Source organism: Centropristis striata, chromosome 4, assembly GCF_030273125.1.
Source record: "Centropristis striata isolate RG_2023a ecotype Rhode Island chromosome 4, C.striata_1.0, whole genome shotgun sequence".
Taxonomy (NCBI): Eukaryota; Metazoa; Chordata; class Actinopteri; order Perciformes; family Serranidae; genus Centropristis; species Centropristis striata.
Window position 1 is genome coordinate 40574205 of NC_081520.1, and position 14865 is coordinate 40589069.

The following is a 14865-nucleotide window of genomic DNA, read 5'->3' on the forward strand; positions in this document are numbered from 1 at the left end:
AAATAATTCTGTGTCTTTTTTAAAATAATTTTGTCTTTTTTTGGTAATTTTGTGTCTTTTTTTGGTAATTTTGTGTCTTTTTTTTTTTAATCATTGTGTCTTTTTTTGGTCTTTTTTTTTAAATAATTTTGTGTCTTTATTGGTCATTTTGTGTCTTTTTTTTAAAGTAATTTAGTTTTTTTCTGTCATTTTCTGTCTTTTTGTACTTTTGTGTCTTTTTTGGTCATTTTGTGTCTTTTTTAAAAATAATTTTGTGTCTTTTTTTGGTCATTTTGTGTCTTTTTTAAATAATTTTGTGTCTTTCTTTGGTAATTTTGTCTTTTTTTTTAAATAATTCTGTGTCTTTTTTAAAAATAATTTTGTGTCTTTCTTAAGCAATTAAGTTTTTTTCTGTCATTTTCTGTCTTTTTGTACTTTTGTGTCTTTTTTTGTCATTTTGTGTCTTTTTTAAAAAATAATTTAGTGTCTTTTTTTGGTAATTTTGTGTCTTTAAAAAAAAATAATTTTGTGTCTTTTTTTGGTCATTTTGTGTCTTTCTTCAGTAATTTTGTTTTTCTCGGTCATTTTGTGTCTTTTTTTTGTAATTTTGTCTCTTTTTATGGTCATTTTTTATACTGCCTCCAGCGGCCCCCAGGTAATTTGAGTTTGAGACCCCTGATCTAAATCTATTAAATCTGAAGCTAATTTAACATTCGATTTAGATGAGACTTTTATTGTCCAATCACATGTCAGTGATGGTGTGGGCGTCACCTGACGCAGCACGTCAGTTAATTTGATTAATTAAAACACCTGTGTAAACAGGAAGCAGCGGGGAAAAGTTGGGTCTCGGCAGAGCTGCGTGCTGAGTGTGGCAGTAGAAACCTGTGGTTCAACCGGTGGTTCACATGGAACAGAATGATAAAGAGGCCGCTGAGGAGGTAGGCAATGGGTAGAATAAAGAAACGGGTCAAAGACTTTATCTGAAAATGAAATTGAAACCACACGGACCATGTCTTCTTCTCATGTGATGAGATACAAACATTCTGAGTCAACATTCACAATTAGATTAAACAGAAAATCATATTATTTCCAGCTGCTATCAGTATGAACTATGTTGCAACTTTATCACTTTGTTTAGCAAAATGTTTCATACACAAGAGTTATGAAATCATCCCCCAAATGTATTGTCTTCATGAATTAATTCAAAAAAATTCTAACAATAACAAAGGCACAAAAATTATGATATCTTGAAAAAATGTCCCACTAAAATGAACAGTTAAAACTAATTCGAATCCCCCTTATTGAAAACAACATTCAGACCGTTTTATATGTATTTTATTTTTGTCTATTTATTTGTATTTTATTCCAACTGCTCTGAAATTACAATATTGATATTATTATAAGTTTTACTGTTGATTGATGTTCACCTAGCATTCTCTCTACACTTATGCAAGGTATGTACTGTGAAAAACGTGCCAGAAATGTTTATTTTTTTGTAATTTTTAATAAAGCAGTGGGGAAAAAAAAATATTCTAACCATATGTCTTGTACCTCCAGTCAGCCAGGATGACTCTGAACGCAGGAGAAATGTATTGTTTGTCAGTCCAAAATTCAAAGATATTCAGTTTCGTGTTATATAAAGTAATGGTAAGGTAATGGAAAGGCAAAGTCCATATTTCTGAGGCTGAAAACACGTTTTGTTTTTGCCATTTTTGCAAAAAAAAAAAATGTCTTCAAAAATGTATTTATTGTCAAAATAGTTGCCAATTATTTTTCTGCTGATCGATTAGTCAACTGATTGTTTTAGCTCGACAAGAAAATGCTGGAAATTAACAGTTAAAACTAATTCGAATCCCCCTTATTGAAAGCAACATTTAGACTGTTTTATATGTATTTTATTTTTGTCTATTTATTTGTATTTTATTCCAACTGCTCTGAACTTACAATATTGATGTTATTATTATAAGTTTTACTGTTGATTGATGTTCATCTAGCATTCTTTCTACACTTATGCAAGGTATGTACTGTGAAAAACGTGTTATTTTTGTAATTTTCAATAAAGCAGTGGGGGGAAAAATATTCTAACCATATGTCTCTTACCTCCAGTCAGCCAGGATGACTCTGAACGCAGGAGAAATGTATTGTTTGTCAGTCCAAAATTCAAAGATATTCAGTTTCGTATTATATAAAGTAATGGTAAGGTAATGGAAAGGCAAAGTCCATATTTCTGAGGCTGAAAACACGTTTTGTTTTTGCCATTTTTGCAAAAAAAAAAAGTCTTCAAAAATGTATTTATTGTCAAAATAGTTGCCAATTATTTTTCTGCTGATCGATTAGTCAACTAATTGTTTTAGCTCGACAAGAAAATGCTGGAAATGAACAGTTAAAACTAATTCGAATCCCCCTTATTGAAAACAACATTTAGACTGTTTTATATGTATTTTATTTTTGTATTTATTTGTATTTTATTCCAACTGCTCTGAATTGACAATATTGATGTTATTATTATAAGTTTTACTGGTGATTGATGTTCACCTAGCATTCTTTCTACACTTATGCAAGGTATGTACTGTGAAAAACGTGCCAGAAATGTTTATTTTTGTCATTTTCAATAAAGCAGTGGGAGAAAAAAAAAAATTCTAACCATATGTCTTGTACCTCCAGTCAGCCAGGATGACTCTGAACGCAGGAGGAGACACCGGGTACGGCAGCGTGGCGGGCCCCGGGCTGTCGAGCAGCGTGGGCGGCTCGGAGTCGGCCCCGCTCCTCATCCCGGAGGAGGAGGAACCGGGGAGCCTCCAGCAGTGGCGGCCGCTCAGCAAGGAGGAGCTGGAGGTGGCGGCGGGGGGTCCGGGCTGGAGGAAGGTGCGCTGCTACCTGGTGCTGCTCTTCTGGCTGGCCTGGCTGGCCATGCTGGCCACCGCCATAGCCGTCATAGTGGTCAGCCCCAAGCCGGTGGTGACGCCGCTCAAGTGGTGGCAGAAGGCGCTCTTCTACCAGCTGCAGCCCGGCCAGGCCGAGGGGTCAGAGGGCATCAACGGTGAGCAAATACCGCTGTCTTTTTTTTTTTTAATTAGACTTTATTAAAACAACACAATGTAAGACAGTGGCGGACTCAGACTGTTAGAAAGGCAGGGGCGAAAAAAAAAAAAATTACACAATGACCAAAGAAAGGAAACAAAATGACCAAAAAAGACACAAACTGACCACAAAAAGTCACAAAATATCCCAAAAAAGAAACAAAATGACAGAAAAAGACACAAACTGATTACAAAATGATCAAAAAAAGACAACATGACCAGGAAAGACACAAAATGACCACAAAAAGTCACAAAATGACCACAAAAAGTCACAAAATGACCACAAAAAGTCACAAAATATCCCAAAAAAGAAACAAAATGACAGAAAAAGACACAAACTGACTACAAAATGATCAAAAAAAGACAACATGACCAGGAAAGACACAAAATGACCACAAAAAGTCACAAAATGACCACAAAAAGTCACAAAATGACCACAAAAAGTCACAAAATATCCCAAAAAAGAAACAAAATGACAGAAAAGACACAAACTGACTACAAAATGATCAAAAAAAGACAACATGACCAGGAAAGACACAAAATGACCACAAAAAGTCTCACAATGAACACAAAAAGTCACAAAATATCCCTAAAAAGAAACAAAATGACAGAAAAAGACCCAAAATTACTAAAAAAAGACACAAAGTGGTGGCAGAAGGCGCTCTTCTACCAGCTGCAGTCCGGCCAGGCCGAGGGGTCAGAGGGCGTCAATGGTGAGAAAATACCGCTGTCTTTTTTTTAATATTTTTTTTTTAATTAGACTTCATTAAAGCAACACAATGTAAGACAGTGGCGGACTCAGACTGTTAGAAAGGCAGGGGGCGAAAAAAAAAAAATGACACAATGACCAAAGAAAGGAAACAAAATGACCAAAAAAGACACAAACTGACCACAAAATGATCAGAAAAAGACAACATGACCAGGAAAGACACAAAATGACCACAAAAAGTCACAAAATGACCACAAAAAGTCACAAAATATCCCAAAAAAGAAACAAAATGACAGAAAAAGACCCAAAATTACTAAAAAAAGACACAAAAAGTGGTGGCAGAAGGCGCTTTTCTACCAGCTGCAGCCAGGCCGAGGGGTCAGAGGGCATCAATGGTGAGCAAATACCGCTGTCTTTTTTTAATTTTTTTTTTTTAATTAGACTTTATTAAAGCAACACAATGTAAGACAGTGGAGGACTCAGACTGTTAGAAAGGCAGGGGAGAAAAAAAAAAAATGACACAATGACCAAAGAAAGGAAACAAAATGACCAAAAAAGACACAAACTGACCACAAAATGATCAAAAAAAAGACAACATGACCAGGAAAGACACAAAATGACCACAAAAAGTCACAAAATGACCACAAAAAGTCACAAAATGACCACAAAAAGTCACAAAATGACAGAAAAAGACCCAAAATTACTAAAAAAAGACACAAAAAGTGGTGGCAGAAGGCGCTCTTCTACCAGCTGCAGCCCGGCCAGGCCGAGGGGTCAGAGGGCATCAATGGTGAGCAAATACCGCTGTCTTTTTTTTAATATTTTTTTTTTAATTAGACTTCATTAAAGCAACACAATGTAAGACAGTGGCGGACTCAGACTGTTAGAAAGGCAGGGGCGAAAAAAAAAAAAAATGACACAATGACCAAAGAAAGGAAACAAAATGACCAAAAAAGACACAAACTGACCACAAAAAGTCACAAAATATCCCAAAAAAGAAACAAAATGACAGAAAAAGACACAAACTGACTACAAAATGATCAAAAAAAGACAACATGACCAGGAAAGACACAAAATGACCACAAAAAGTCACAAAATGACCACAAAAAGTCACAAAATATCCCAAATAACAAACAAAATGACAGAAAAAGACACAAACTGACTACAAAATGATCAAAAAAAGACAACATGACCAGGAAAGACACAAAATGACCACAAAAAGCCACAAAATGACCACAAAAAGTCACAAAATATCCCAAAAAAGAAACAAAATGACAGAAAAAGACACAAACTGACTACAAAATGATCAAAAAAAGACAACATGACCAGGAAAGTCACAAAATGATCACAAAAAGTCACAAAATATCCCAAAAAAGAAACAAAATGACAGAAAAAGACCCAAAATTACTAAAAAAAGACACAATAAGTGGTGGCAGAAGGCGCTGTTCTACCAGCTGCAGCCCGGCCAGGCCGAGGGGTCAGAGGGCATCAATGGTGAGCAAATACCGCTGTCTTTTTTTTATTTTTTTTTATTTTTTTTATTTGACGTTATTAAAGCAACACAATGTAAGACAGTGGAGGACTCAGACTGTTAGAAAGGCAGGGGCGGAAAAAAAAAAAAGGACACAATGACCAAAGAAAGGAAGCAAAATGACCAAAAAAGACACAAACTGACCACAAAATGATCAAACAAAGATAACATGACCAGGAAAGACACAAAATGACCACAAAAAGTCACAAAATATCCCAAAAAAGAAACAAAATGACAGAAAAAGACACAAACTGACCACAAAATGATCAAAAAAAGACAACATGACCAGGAAAGACACAAAATGACCACAAAAAGTCACAAAATGACCACAAAAAGTCACAAAATATCCCAAAAAAGAAACAAAATGACAGAAAAAGACCCAAAATTACTAAAAAAAAAGACACAAAAAGTGGTGGCAGAAGGTGCTCTTCTACCAGCTGCAGCCCGGCCAGGCCGAGGGGTCAGAGGGCATCAATGGTGAGCAAATACCGCTGTCTTTTTTTAATTTTTTTAATTAGACTTTATTAAAGCAACACAATGTAAGACAGTGGCGGACTCAGACTGTTAGAAAGGCAGGGGCGAAAAAAAAAAAAATGACACAATGACCAAAGAAAGGAAACAAAATGACCAAAAAAGACACAAACTGACCACAAAATGATCAAAAAAAGACAACATGACCAGGAAAGACACAAAATGACCACAAAAAGTCACAAAATGACCACAAAAAGTCACAAAATATCCCAAAAAAGAAACAAAATGACAGAAAAAGACACAAACTGACCACAAAATGATCAAAAAAAGACAACATGACCAGGAAAGACACAAAATGACCACAAAAAGTCACAAAATGACCACAAAAAGTCACAAAATATCCCAAAAAAGAAACAAAATGACAGAAAAAGACCCAAAATTACTAAAAAAAAAGACACAAAAAGTGGTGGCAGAAGGTGCTCTTCTACCAGCTGCAGCCCGGCCAGGCCGAGGGGTCAGAGGGCATCAATGGTGAGCAAATACCGCTGTCTTTTTTTAATTTTTTTAATTAGACTTTATTAAAGCAACACAATGTAAGACAGTGGCGGACTCAGACTGTTAGAAAGGCAGGGGCGAAAAAAAAAAAAATGACACAATGACCAAAGAAAGGAAACAAAATGACCAAAAAAGACACAAACTGACCACAAAATGATCAAAAAAAGACAACATGACCAGGAAAGACACAAAATGACCACAAAAAGTCACAAAATGACCACAAAAAGTCACAAAATATCCCAAAAAAGAAACAAAATGACAGAAAAAGACACAAACTGACCACAAAATGATCAAAAAAAGACAACATGACCAGGAAAGACACAAAATGACCACAAAAAGTCACAAAATATCCCAAAAAAGAAACAAAATGACAGAAAAAGACCCAAAATTACTAAAAAAAGACACAAAAAGTGGTGGCAGAAGGCGCTCTTCCACCAGCTGCAGCCCGGCCAGGCCGAGGGGTCAGAGGGCATCAATGGTGAGCAAATACCTTTTTTTTTTTTTTTTTTTTTTTTTTTTTTAATTAGACTTTATTAAAGCAACACAATGTAAGACAGTGGCGGACTCAGACTGTTAGAAAGGCAGGGGCGAAAAAAAAAAAAAAATGACACAATGACCAAAGAAAGGAAACAAAATGACCAAAAAAGACACAAACTGACCACAAAATGATAAAAAAAAAAAAGACAACATGACCAGGAAAGACACAAAATGACCACAAAAAGTCACAAAATGACCACAAAAAGTCACAAAATATCCCAAAAAAGAAACAAAATGACAGAAAAAGACCCAAAATTACTAAAAAAAAGACACAAAAAGTGGTGGCAGAAGGTGCTCTTCTACCAGCTGCAGCCCGGCCAGGCCGAGGGGTCAGAGGGCATCAATGGTGAGCAAATACCGCTGTCTTTTTTTTATTTTTTTTAATTAGACTTTATTAAAGCAACACAATGTAAGACAGTGGCGGACTCAGACTGTTAGAAAGGCAGGGGCGAAAAAAAAAAAAATGACACAATGACCAAAGAAAGGAAACAAAATGACCAAAAAAGACACAAACTGACCACAAAATGATCAAAAAAAGACAACATGACCAGGAAAGACACAAAATGACCACAAAAAGTCACAAAATGACCACAAAAAGTCACAAAATGACCTCAAAAATTCACAAAATATCCCAAAAAAGAAACAAAATGACAGAAAAAGACCCAAAATTACTAAAAAAAAAGACACAAAAAGTGGTGGCAGAAGGCGCTCTTCTACCAGGTGCAGCCCGGCCAGGCCGAGGGGTCAGAGGGCATCAATGGTGAGCAAATACCGCTGTTTTTTTTTGTTTTTTTTTTTTAATTAGACTTTATTAAAGCAACACAATGTAAGACAGTGGCGGACTCAGACTGTTAGAAAGGCAGGGGCGAAAAAAAAAAAAAATGACACAATGACCAAAGAAAGGAAACAAAATGACCAAAATGACCACAAAATGATCAAAAAAAGACAACATGACCAGGAAAGACACAAAATGACCACAAAAAGTCACAAAATGACCACAAAAAGTCACAAAATATCCCAAAAAAGAAACAAAATGACAGAAAAAGACCCAAAATTACTAAAAAAAAGACACAAAGTGGTGGCAGAAGGCGCTCTTCTACCAGCTGCGGCCCGGCCAGGCCGAGGGGTCAGAGGGCATCAATGGTGAGCAAATACCGCTCTTTTTTTTTTTTTTTTTTTTTTTTTTTTAATTAGACTTTATTAAAGCAACACAATGTAAGACAGTGGCGGACTCAGACTGTTAGAGGGGCGGGGGCGAAAAAATAAAAAGGGCACATTCTGCACAACATGAGCCCCACCAGCAGCAAAAAGCTATGATGCGTCATGTATGATGACATATTAGCATTAAGTTAAGTTGCCAATAAGGCACTTCCTCTCGTTTTCACCACTCTAGAGGCACTTTAGCGCACTTTTTTCAACCATGGAGGCATGAGGGGGGGCGGTTGATAAACTTATTATTACCATTATTAACATGCATAACTTGTTATTAACTTACACACACATAAGTACACATACACCCGTGTAGTCACAATGAGAACAAAGAACAAATGGATCTAAATACTTCTTCCACCACTGCTTGTCTCTGTGCAATGCTACAATACTAACTAGTCCCAGGTTGGTTCTGTGGTAATTTCATTAAATACATGAATTCAAGAATATGCAAAATACAAGACAAACCTGAGAGTGAAGTTATAATAAATATAATAAAGGTAATATTCCTTAAAACATTTTTAACTAATAGCCCTCCAGGCCGCTTCATTCATGGATGGATTTCTAAACGGGAAAGGGGCCCATGTAGAACACAAAAAAGACAAACAAAAGGATGCAAAACACCTGCAAAGAGTAAAAAAAAAACTTTGAAAAGAGGCAAAACAACCACATAACAAGATGCAAAACCACAACAATAGAAAGAGGATACACCACTATAAAGCTCCTACGTAGAAAAGATGGTGGGGCTTTCTGCACGTCTGTTTCTGATATTAATCAGTGATGTTCACTTTGTATGAAAACATTCAATCTAACCACAAAAGACGTTCCAACAAACCAGAATGATGCTCCTTGATAACTGAGAACACTCTCTGAGTCCGACATTGGTAATACAGCACATGAAAGAGTTTGAGAAGTCTTCCTTCAGGCTAGAAACTAATTTATCTCTAACCACAATGACGTGATGATGTGTAGACATCACAACGTGATGACTGTGGCTTACCGCATGCTTGCAACTCACTTAGAAAAGAGATTAAGAGTGCTTTGGTGTTTAATTGCTTGGAAATATAAGATGCAAATGTCTGATACAGGCAGGGAAATTTAACAACAGATTAGTGGCCCCCACCTTGATATGAAAGTTTAATGTGAGTTTTATATGAATGTCTCTTTACCGTGTTGTGTGTGGAAGGTCTCTTTATTGCTCCAGCTGGAGCTTTGTTTCACTTGTTTCTATGACGACGTTAACAAAAAGAAAGGAATACATATGGAATGTAATTTTGTGTCTTTTTTTTGTAATTTTGTGTCTTTTTCTAATAATTTTGTCTTTTTTTGTAATTTTGTGTCTTTTTTTTAGTAATTTTGTGTCTTTTCAAAAAAAATAATTTTGTCTTTTTTGGTAATTTTGTGTCTTTTCTAATTTTGTCTTTTTTTTGGTAATTTTGTCTTTTTTTGGTAATTTTGTGTCTTTCTTTGGTAATTTTGTCTCTTTTAAAAATAATTTTGTGTCTTTTTTTGGTAATTTTGTGTCTTTTTTGGGTATTTTTGTCTTTTTTTTGTAATTTTGTCTTTTTTTTAGTAATTTTGTGTCTTTTTTGTAATTTTCTGTCTTTCTTTGGTAATTTTGTCTCTTTTAAAAATAATTTTGTCTTTTTTTTGTAATTTTGTCTTTTTTTTGGTCATTTTTTATACTGCCTCCAGCATGGTGTTTAATTGCTTGTAAATATAAGATATAAATGTCTGATCCAGGCAGGGAAATTTAACAACAGATTAGTGCAGATTAGTAACCTTAACACGACAAAACAACACGTCTGCATCTGATCCAATCAGCACGAGGAACAAAACATATAAACTATTTTACTAACTTATTCTGTTGATCTGCAGCGCTGTGTGAGCAGCTGCCCTACTTCAGGTCCCTGGGCATCGGAGCTCTGATCCTGGAGGGCCTGTTTGACAAGAAGGCGTCTCCTCTAAACCTCAATGCGTCTGGAGAAGGGTTCGGGACTATACCTCAGATCAAGCATCTACTTGCAGAGAGCAACAAAGCAGGTGAGTGGAGGACTTCTTCTACACAGGGGCCTCCAGGGGCCACTGCCCCTGTGAAGAAGCCTTTGGCCCCTGCTGTGGCCCCTGTGTCAAATTAAGAATAAAATGATCAATTTATAACGATGAACGACGGAATAATTTTTACCTTTTTGTTGTTCAAACAATATCTCATTGTACACAAAAGGAACCCAGAATGTTACATTGTATAATAGTTTAACTCTCTGGAGTCTTATTGGGCTATTTTGTCCATTTCTGAATCATTTTCATGTCTTTACGTGTCTTTGTAAGTCATTTTGTGTCTTTTTTTGGTCATTTGTGACTTTTTTGTTGTCTTTTTTTGGTCTGCTTTATTTTTACATCTGGATGTGATGAAGAAGTCATGCTTTGGCACTTTTGGAGACTCCAGAGGGTTAATTGTGCAATACAATATATTGTATATTATATTGTATTGCACAATGAAAATACATCTCTCTCATGTTATTTATATAATTGAAAAATAAGAATTCTTATTTTTTAACGTCCCACCATAGGACACATTTATCGCGCTGTTCAGTGAAAATGTTAAAAAAACTGAAAGAACTGACAAAGTTATTGACTGCTTATATTTTCTCAAATGTCAGATTTCACACCACATAAATATGTGCTTATTTTATTCAAAAATGCTGTTTTACAAAAAAATGCATTTTTTACTGCCTATTTGTCAACAACCCATATAAATATATATATATATATATATATATATATATATATATATATATATATATATACACACAAGAAAACATGTTATTGTTGGTGAGTCTCATTATTTAAATCAGTGTATTTGTATCTTATACTTAAATAAGCTAAAATAAAGATTTTGAATGCTTAAATATCATCTTTGCCATTTTTTAATGTGCTAATGTGCCCCTGTGATTAAACTCTGGCCCCTCCTTGGCCCCCACAGTAAAACTGGTCTAGAACCGCCACTGTTCTCCTGTCACACAGCCTGCAGAGGTAGACTGGATTAACTTTTTATTGGTCCTGCAGGTCTCAAAGTGGTGTTGGACGTGTGTGAGCTGGATCTGTCGGGACCTCCGGACGGAGCAGCTGAGACCTCCAGCCTCTCAACCACAGTAAATATAAAACTACTCTCTGCTCGTACAACTTAAACATGTCAGGTTGTTGGTGATGCAGGATTTCTTGAAATCAGTCGATACTCTTTCCTCAGCATGCAGTGCAGTTCTGGCTGGAGCAGGGGGCCGCTGGCTTTTCCATCTGTGACACGGACGCAGCATATTCAGAAAAGGTGAAATGATGCTCACACACAGGTTTTGTATTCTAACAAGTTTGCACAAACTCAAATAAATAATTTACCTTCCAGACTCTGCTGGAGTGGAGAGGAGTCTTCAAAGCATTTAGCAGCGAGGATGAGGAAAGGTATCGTCAAACATGGAGAGGAAAAATGTTTCTTTTCTTTGTTTTCATTTTAAATAAAGCTTAATGTGTGTTTGTGTCTTCAGGATTGTGGTGGTGAAGCAGACAAAAGACGTGCTGCCTCCTCTAGACTCCAGCCAGAGCAACGTTACGCTGGTGGACGTGGTCATGAGGTCAATTCTGCCGCCATCAGAACGACCTCTGTCAGTACAGGAAGTGGCTGAGAACATAGAGAAACACCTGCAGACAAGACAAGAAGACATATGGCCCAGCTGGACAGTAAGACGTGTATACATGTGCAATACATCAGTTGAAATAAAAGAGCAGAGAATTTTTTATGCACATTAAAACTAGTCCAGGTTTGTTGGTTCATTGAACGCGTGAATTCAAGAATTTGCAAAATATAAGTCCAAACCTGAGATGATGGAGTTATAATTAAAAAAAAAAAAAAGGTTTTGACACAGTGTCATGTCAGATGATAATGTGGCTTTAATTGTGCATGTTCCCAAACTAAATTAGCCGTCCAGGCCGCTGTAGTCATGGATGGATTTCTTTTTATTTTTTTCAAACTTCTCTTTATTGGGTTTTTTTTTCTTTCATTCACATACAGAAATAAAGATTGTACATGTTCATTTATGCTTAAAATCAACACGAAAGAACAGAATGATAGTAGAAAAAAAAAAAACAATTAAAAAAACGCACACAAAAAAAAAAAACCTAGGTGGAGTCAAATCAATTACATTTGTTAATTTTTCATGGGGTTATATTTATTTTAATAATCCATAAATGGCTGCCATATTGTGTAAAAGGTATCTATCTTACCTCTCAGGTAATTTTATTTTTTCTAACTGCAAATGTTTCATTATATCATTCATTAAAGGAGGATTTTTTTGTTTCCAGTTCAGCAGAATTATTCTTCTCACTATGGATGGATTTTTAAACGGGTCCACCTACAATTTTATAGGCATTCACCTAGAACACGAAAAACAGCTGCAAAGAGTCAAAACAAGTAAAAAAAAGCCACATAATGACTCAGAAATTAATACAAAGAGACAAAAAGCAACTATTCAGAGATGCAAAATAATAAAAGGAGGCCAAACAACTATTAACCCTATTTCTTGTATATGCAGAAAAGATGGTGGGGCCTTTTGTACATCTGTGTGCACACAAAAGGATTTTTTCTCATTTGTGGACAAATTTGTCAAAATCCATGATGTTGAACAGTTTTTGTACGTTACAACTGAAATGTGTTTCTGCAGGTTGGAGGCAAAACATCCAGTGACTTAAAGAAATTACTCCTGGTGCTGATGATGACGATGCCAGGATCCCCCACAGTCCAGTACGATGAAGACCTCGACCAAAGACAGGTGGAGTCCCACTTGATACTTGAGTCCATAATTGATGCATTTCATTAGTTCACATTACCAAATAAAGCTTCTCTGTCTCGCAGAACGTGTCTCTGAAAGATGGATCGTCACATAGAGACACAAACGAACCATTAGCCAGCAGTACAGTGAGTAATAAGCCAGATGACTCACTAGAAATACATTCAAGTTGTGTAAAGCTGTAGTGCAGGGATGGGCAACTGGAGGCCCGGGGGCCACATACGGCCCGCACCCTCACCTGAAGTGGCCCTCAGTACAACTACATGCATTTGAGCATGAAATCTTAAAAGTTCAGTGTAAAAATGCACAAAATTACTTCTTGCAATTAATATTAGTCTGCTGTTTTTGCACTGAAAAAAAAATCACAGTAAGTAGTTATTTTTTATTTGCTTCAAACCTTTTGTATTCTTACACTGTAAACAATTATCTTAAATATTAACAGTAAAATACTGGCAGCAGGGTTGCCAGCATTCTACTGTTAATTTTAAAGTTCCCTTACTGTTATCTACTTTACAGTATGTTACTGTGATAAAACCACATACTGAATTACAGTAAAATCCTGCATTTCATTGATTCTTACAGTAGACTAAAACACAGTATAGTGCTGAAGCTAGTTGCAATATTGTTGCAACAACAACAATGCATTCATTTTTTTGTAAATAGAGCATATTACTGTCTGAAAGCCAATTACTACAAATTAAGCGCTGTCTTCACTGTAACCTCAGTAATTTTAATATACCATATACTGAATGAGTTAGTTAAGTAAAATACAGCCATTAAAATGTGGACAAGAAGAGACTTAGAAAATATCATATATATATACATATATATGATATATTTTATGGGAACCGGCAAGCTACCTATAAATATTGCCCGGAATGCATTGTTTTCTACAGTATAATACCTTTTTAATGGAAAACAGTATGTAACTGTCACAATTTGGCTGTTTTCTTACAGCAATTTATTACAGTGTATTTATTCTGTTAAACATGCATTTGAGCATGAAATATGTTAAGTTACTGCACTGTAAACATATTTAAAATTGCAGTTTCATCATATCTGGTGAAGTGCACGCTCCTATATGTGCCTATATGGCCCTGTGGTAGTGAACATGAAAAATTGTTGCCCCCTGCAGCATTTAAGTTGCCCATCCCTGCTGTAGTGAAAGACATTAGTTATGTAGTTTTATTTTAATGTCTGACACGTGTCTTGATCGTCCCTCCGTCAGGAAAAGGAGAAGACGAAGCACTCTGCTGTAACTCTCTTCACCACGCTCAGTCACTCCAGATCCAGAGAAGAAGCTCTTCTGTTTGGCAGCTTCACTTTCCTCCCCTTCCACTCCTCCAACTCCTCCTCCTCCTCCTCCTCCAACTCCACCACTTCCTCTCCTCCATCTCCCCCCATCCTGGCCTTCTTGCGCTCCTGGGGTTGTGTCCACTTCCTCATTCTGCTCAACGTGGGCTCTGAGCCTCACGCCCTGGACCCTGCCTGGGCCCCCAGCCTGCCCAAAGCCGGAGTGTTTGTGACCAACACGGGCCTGGACCGTCTGGGGGCCACGAACCTGGACGTGCTGGAGCTGAAGCCACACGAAGCCATCGTCATCAAACTGTTTGAGGCAGGAAGCTACTCGTAGAGCTTCTCTGCAGTCCGTTAGTGGAGATTTAGCTCTTTTCTCTCTTACAGAATGCCTGAAACTGTTTGCTTTTTTTGAAGGTGTGATTGTTTTCACTGAAAATAAAATAATCTTATGTCTTATGTTCTGGGTGGTGTCATCTATTGTGAGAATTGTGTTTCAACTTTTGCCCTCTGTCTATTGATAGTGAATACGCTGAGATGTTTCATGTTTAGTAACATACTTGCATATTTAGACTTGATTTGGGATAAAAAAAATCGGCTCACATTTGAAAACTGTTTCATATTCCTTATCAATATGCCATCATTGACTAACTGATATTC

General features: G+C 36.4%; 1 protein-coding gene across 1 annotated transcript; it reads left to right on the forward strand.

Annotated features, from left to right (window-relative positions):
- The first annotated feature begins 743 nt into the window (after window positions 1-743).
- si:dkey-202g17.3 (4F2 cell-surface antigen heavy chain) lies at window positions 744-14659 on the forward strand. The gene is made up of 10 exons (XM_059331560.1): window positions 744-917; window positions 2644-3019; window positions 9950-10114; window positions 11138-11223; window positions 11319-11396; window positions 11472-11527; window positions 11611-11803; window positions 12784-12891; window positions 12975-13037; window positions 14138-14659. The coding sequence occupies exons 1-10, from the start codon at window positions 885-887 to the stop codon at window positions 14540-14542; spliced, it is 1563 nt and encodes a 520-aa protein (XP_059187543.1). The 5' UTR covers window positions 744-884; the 3' UTR covers window positions 14543-14659.
- The last annotated feature ends 206 nt before the right edge of the window (window positions 14660-14865 follow it).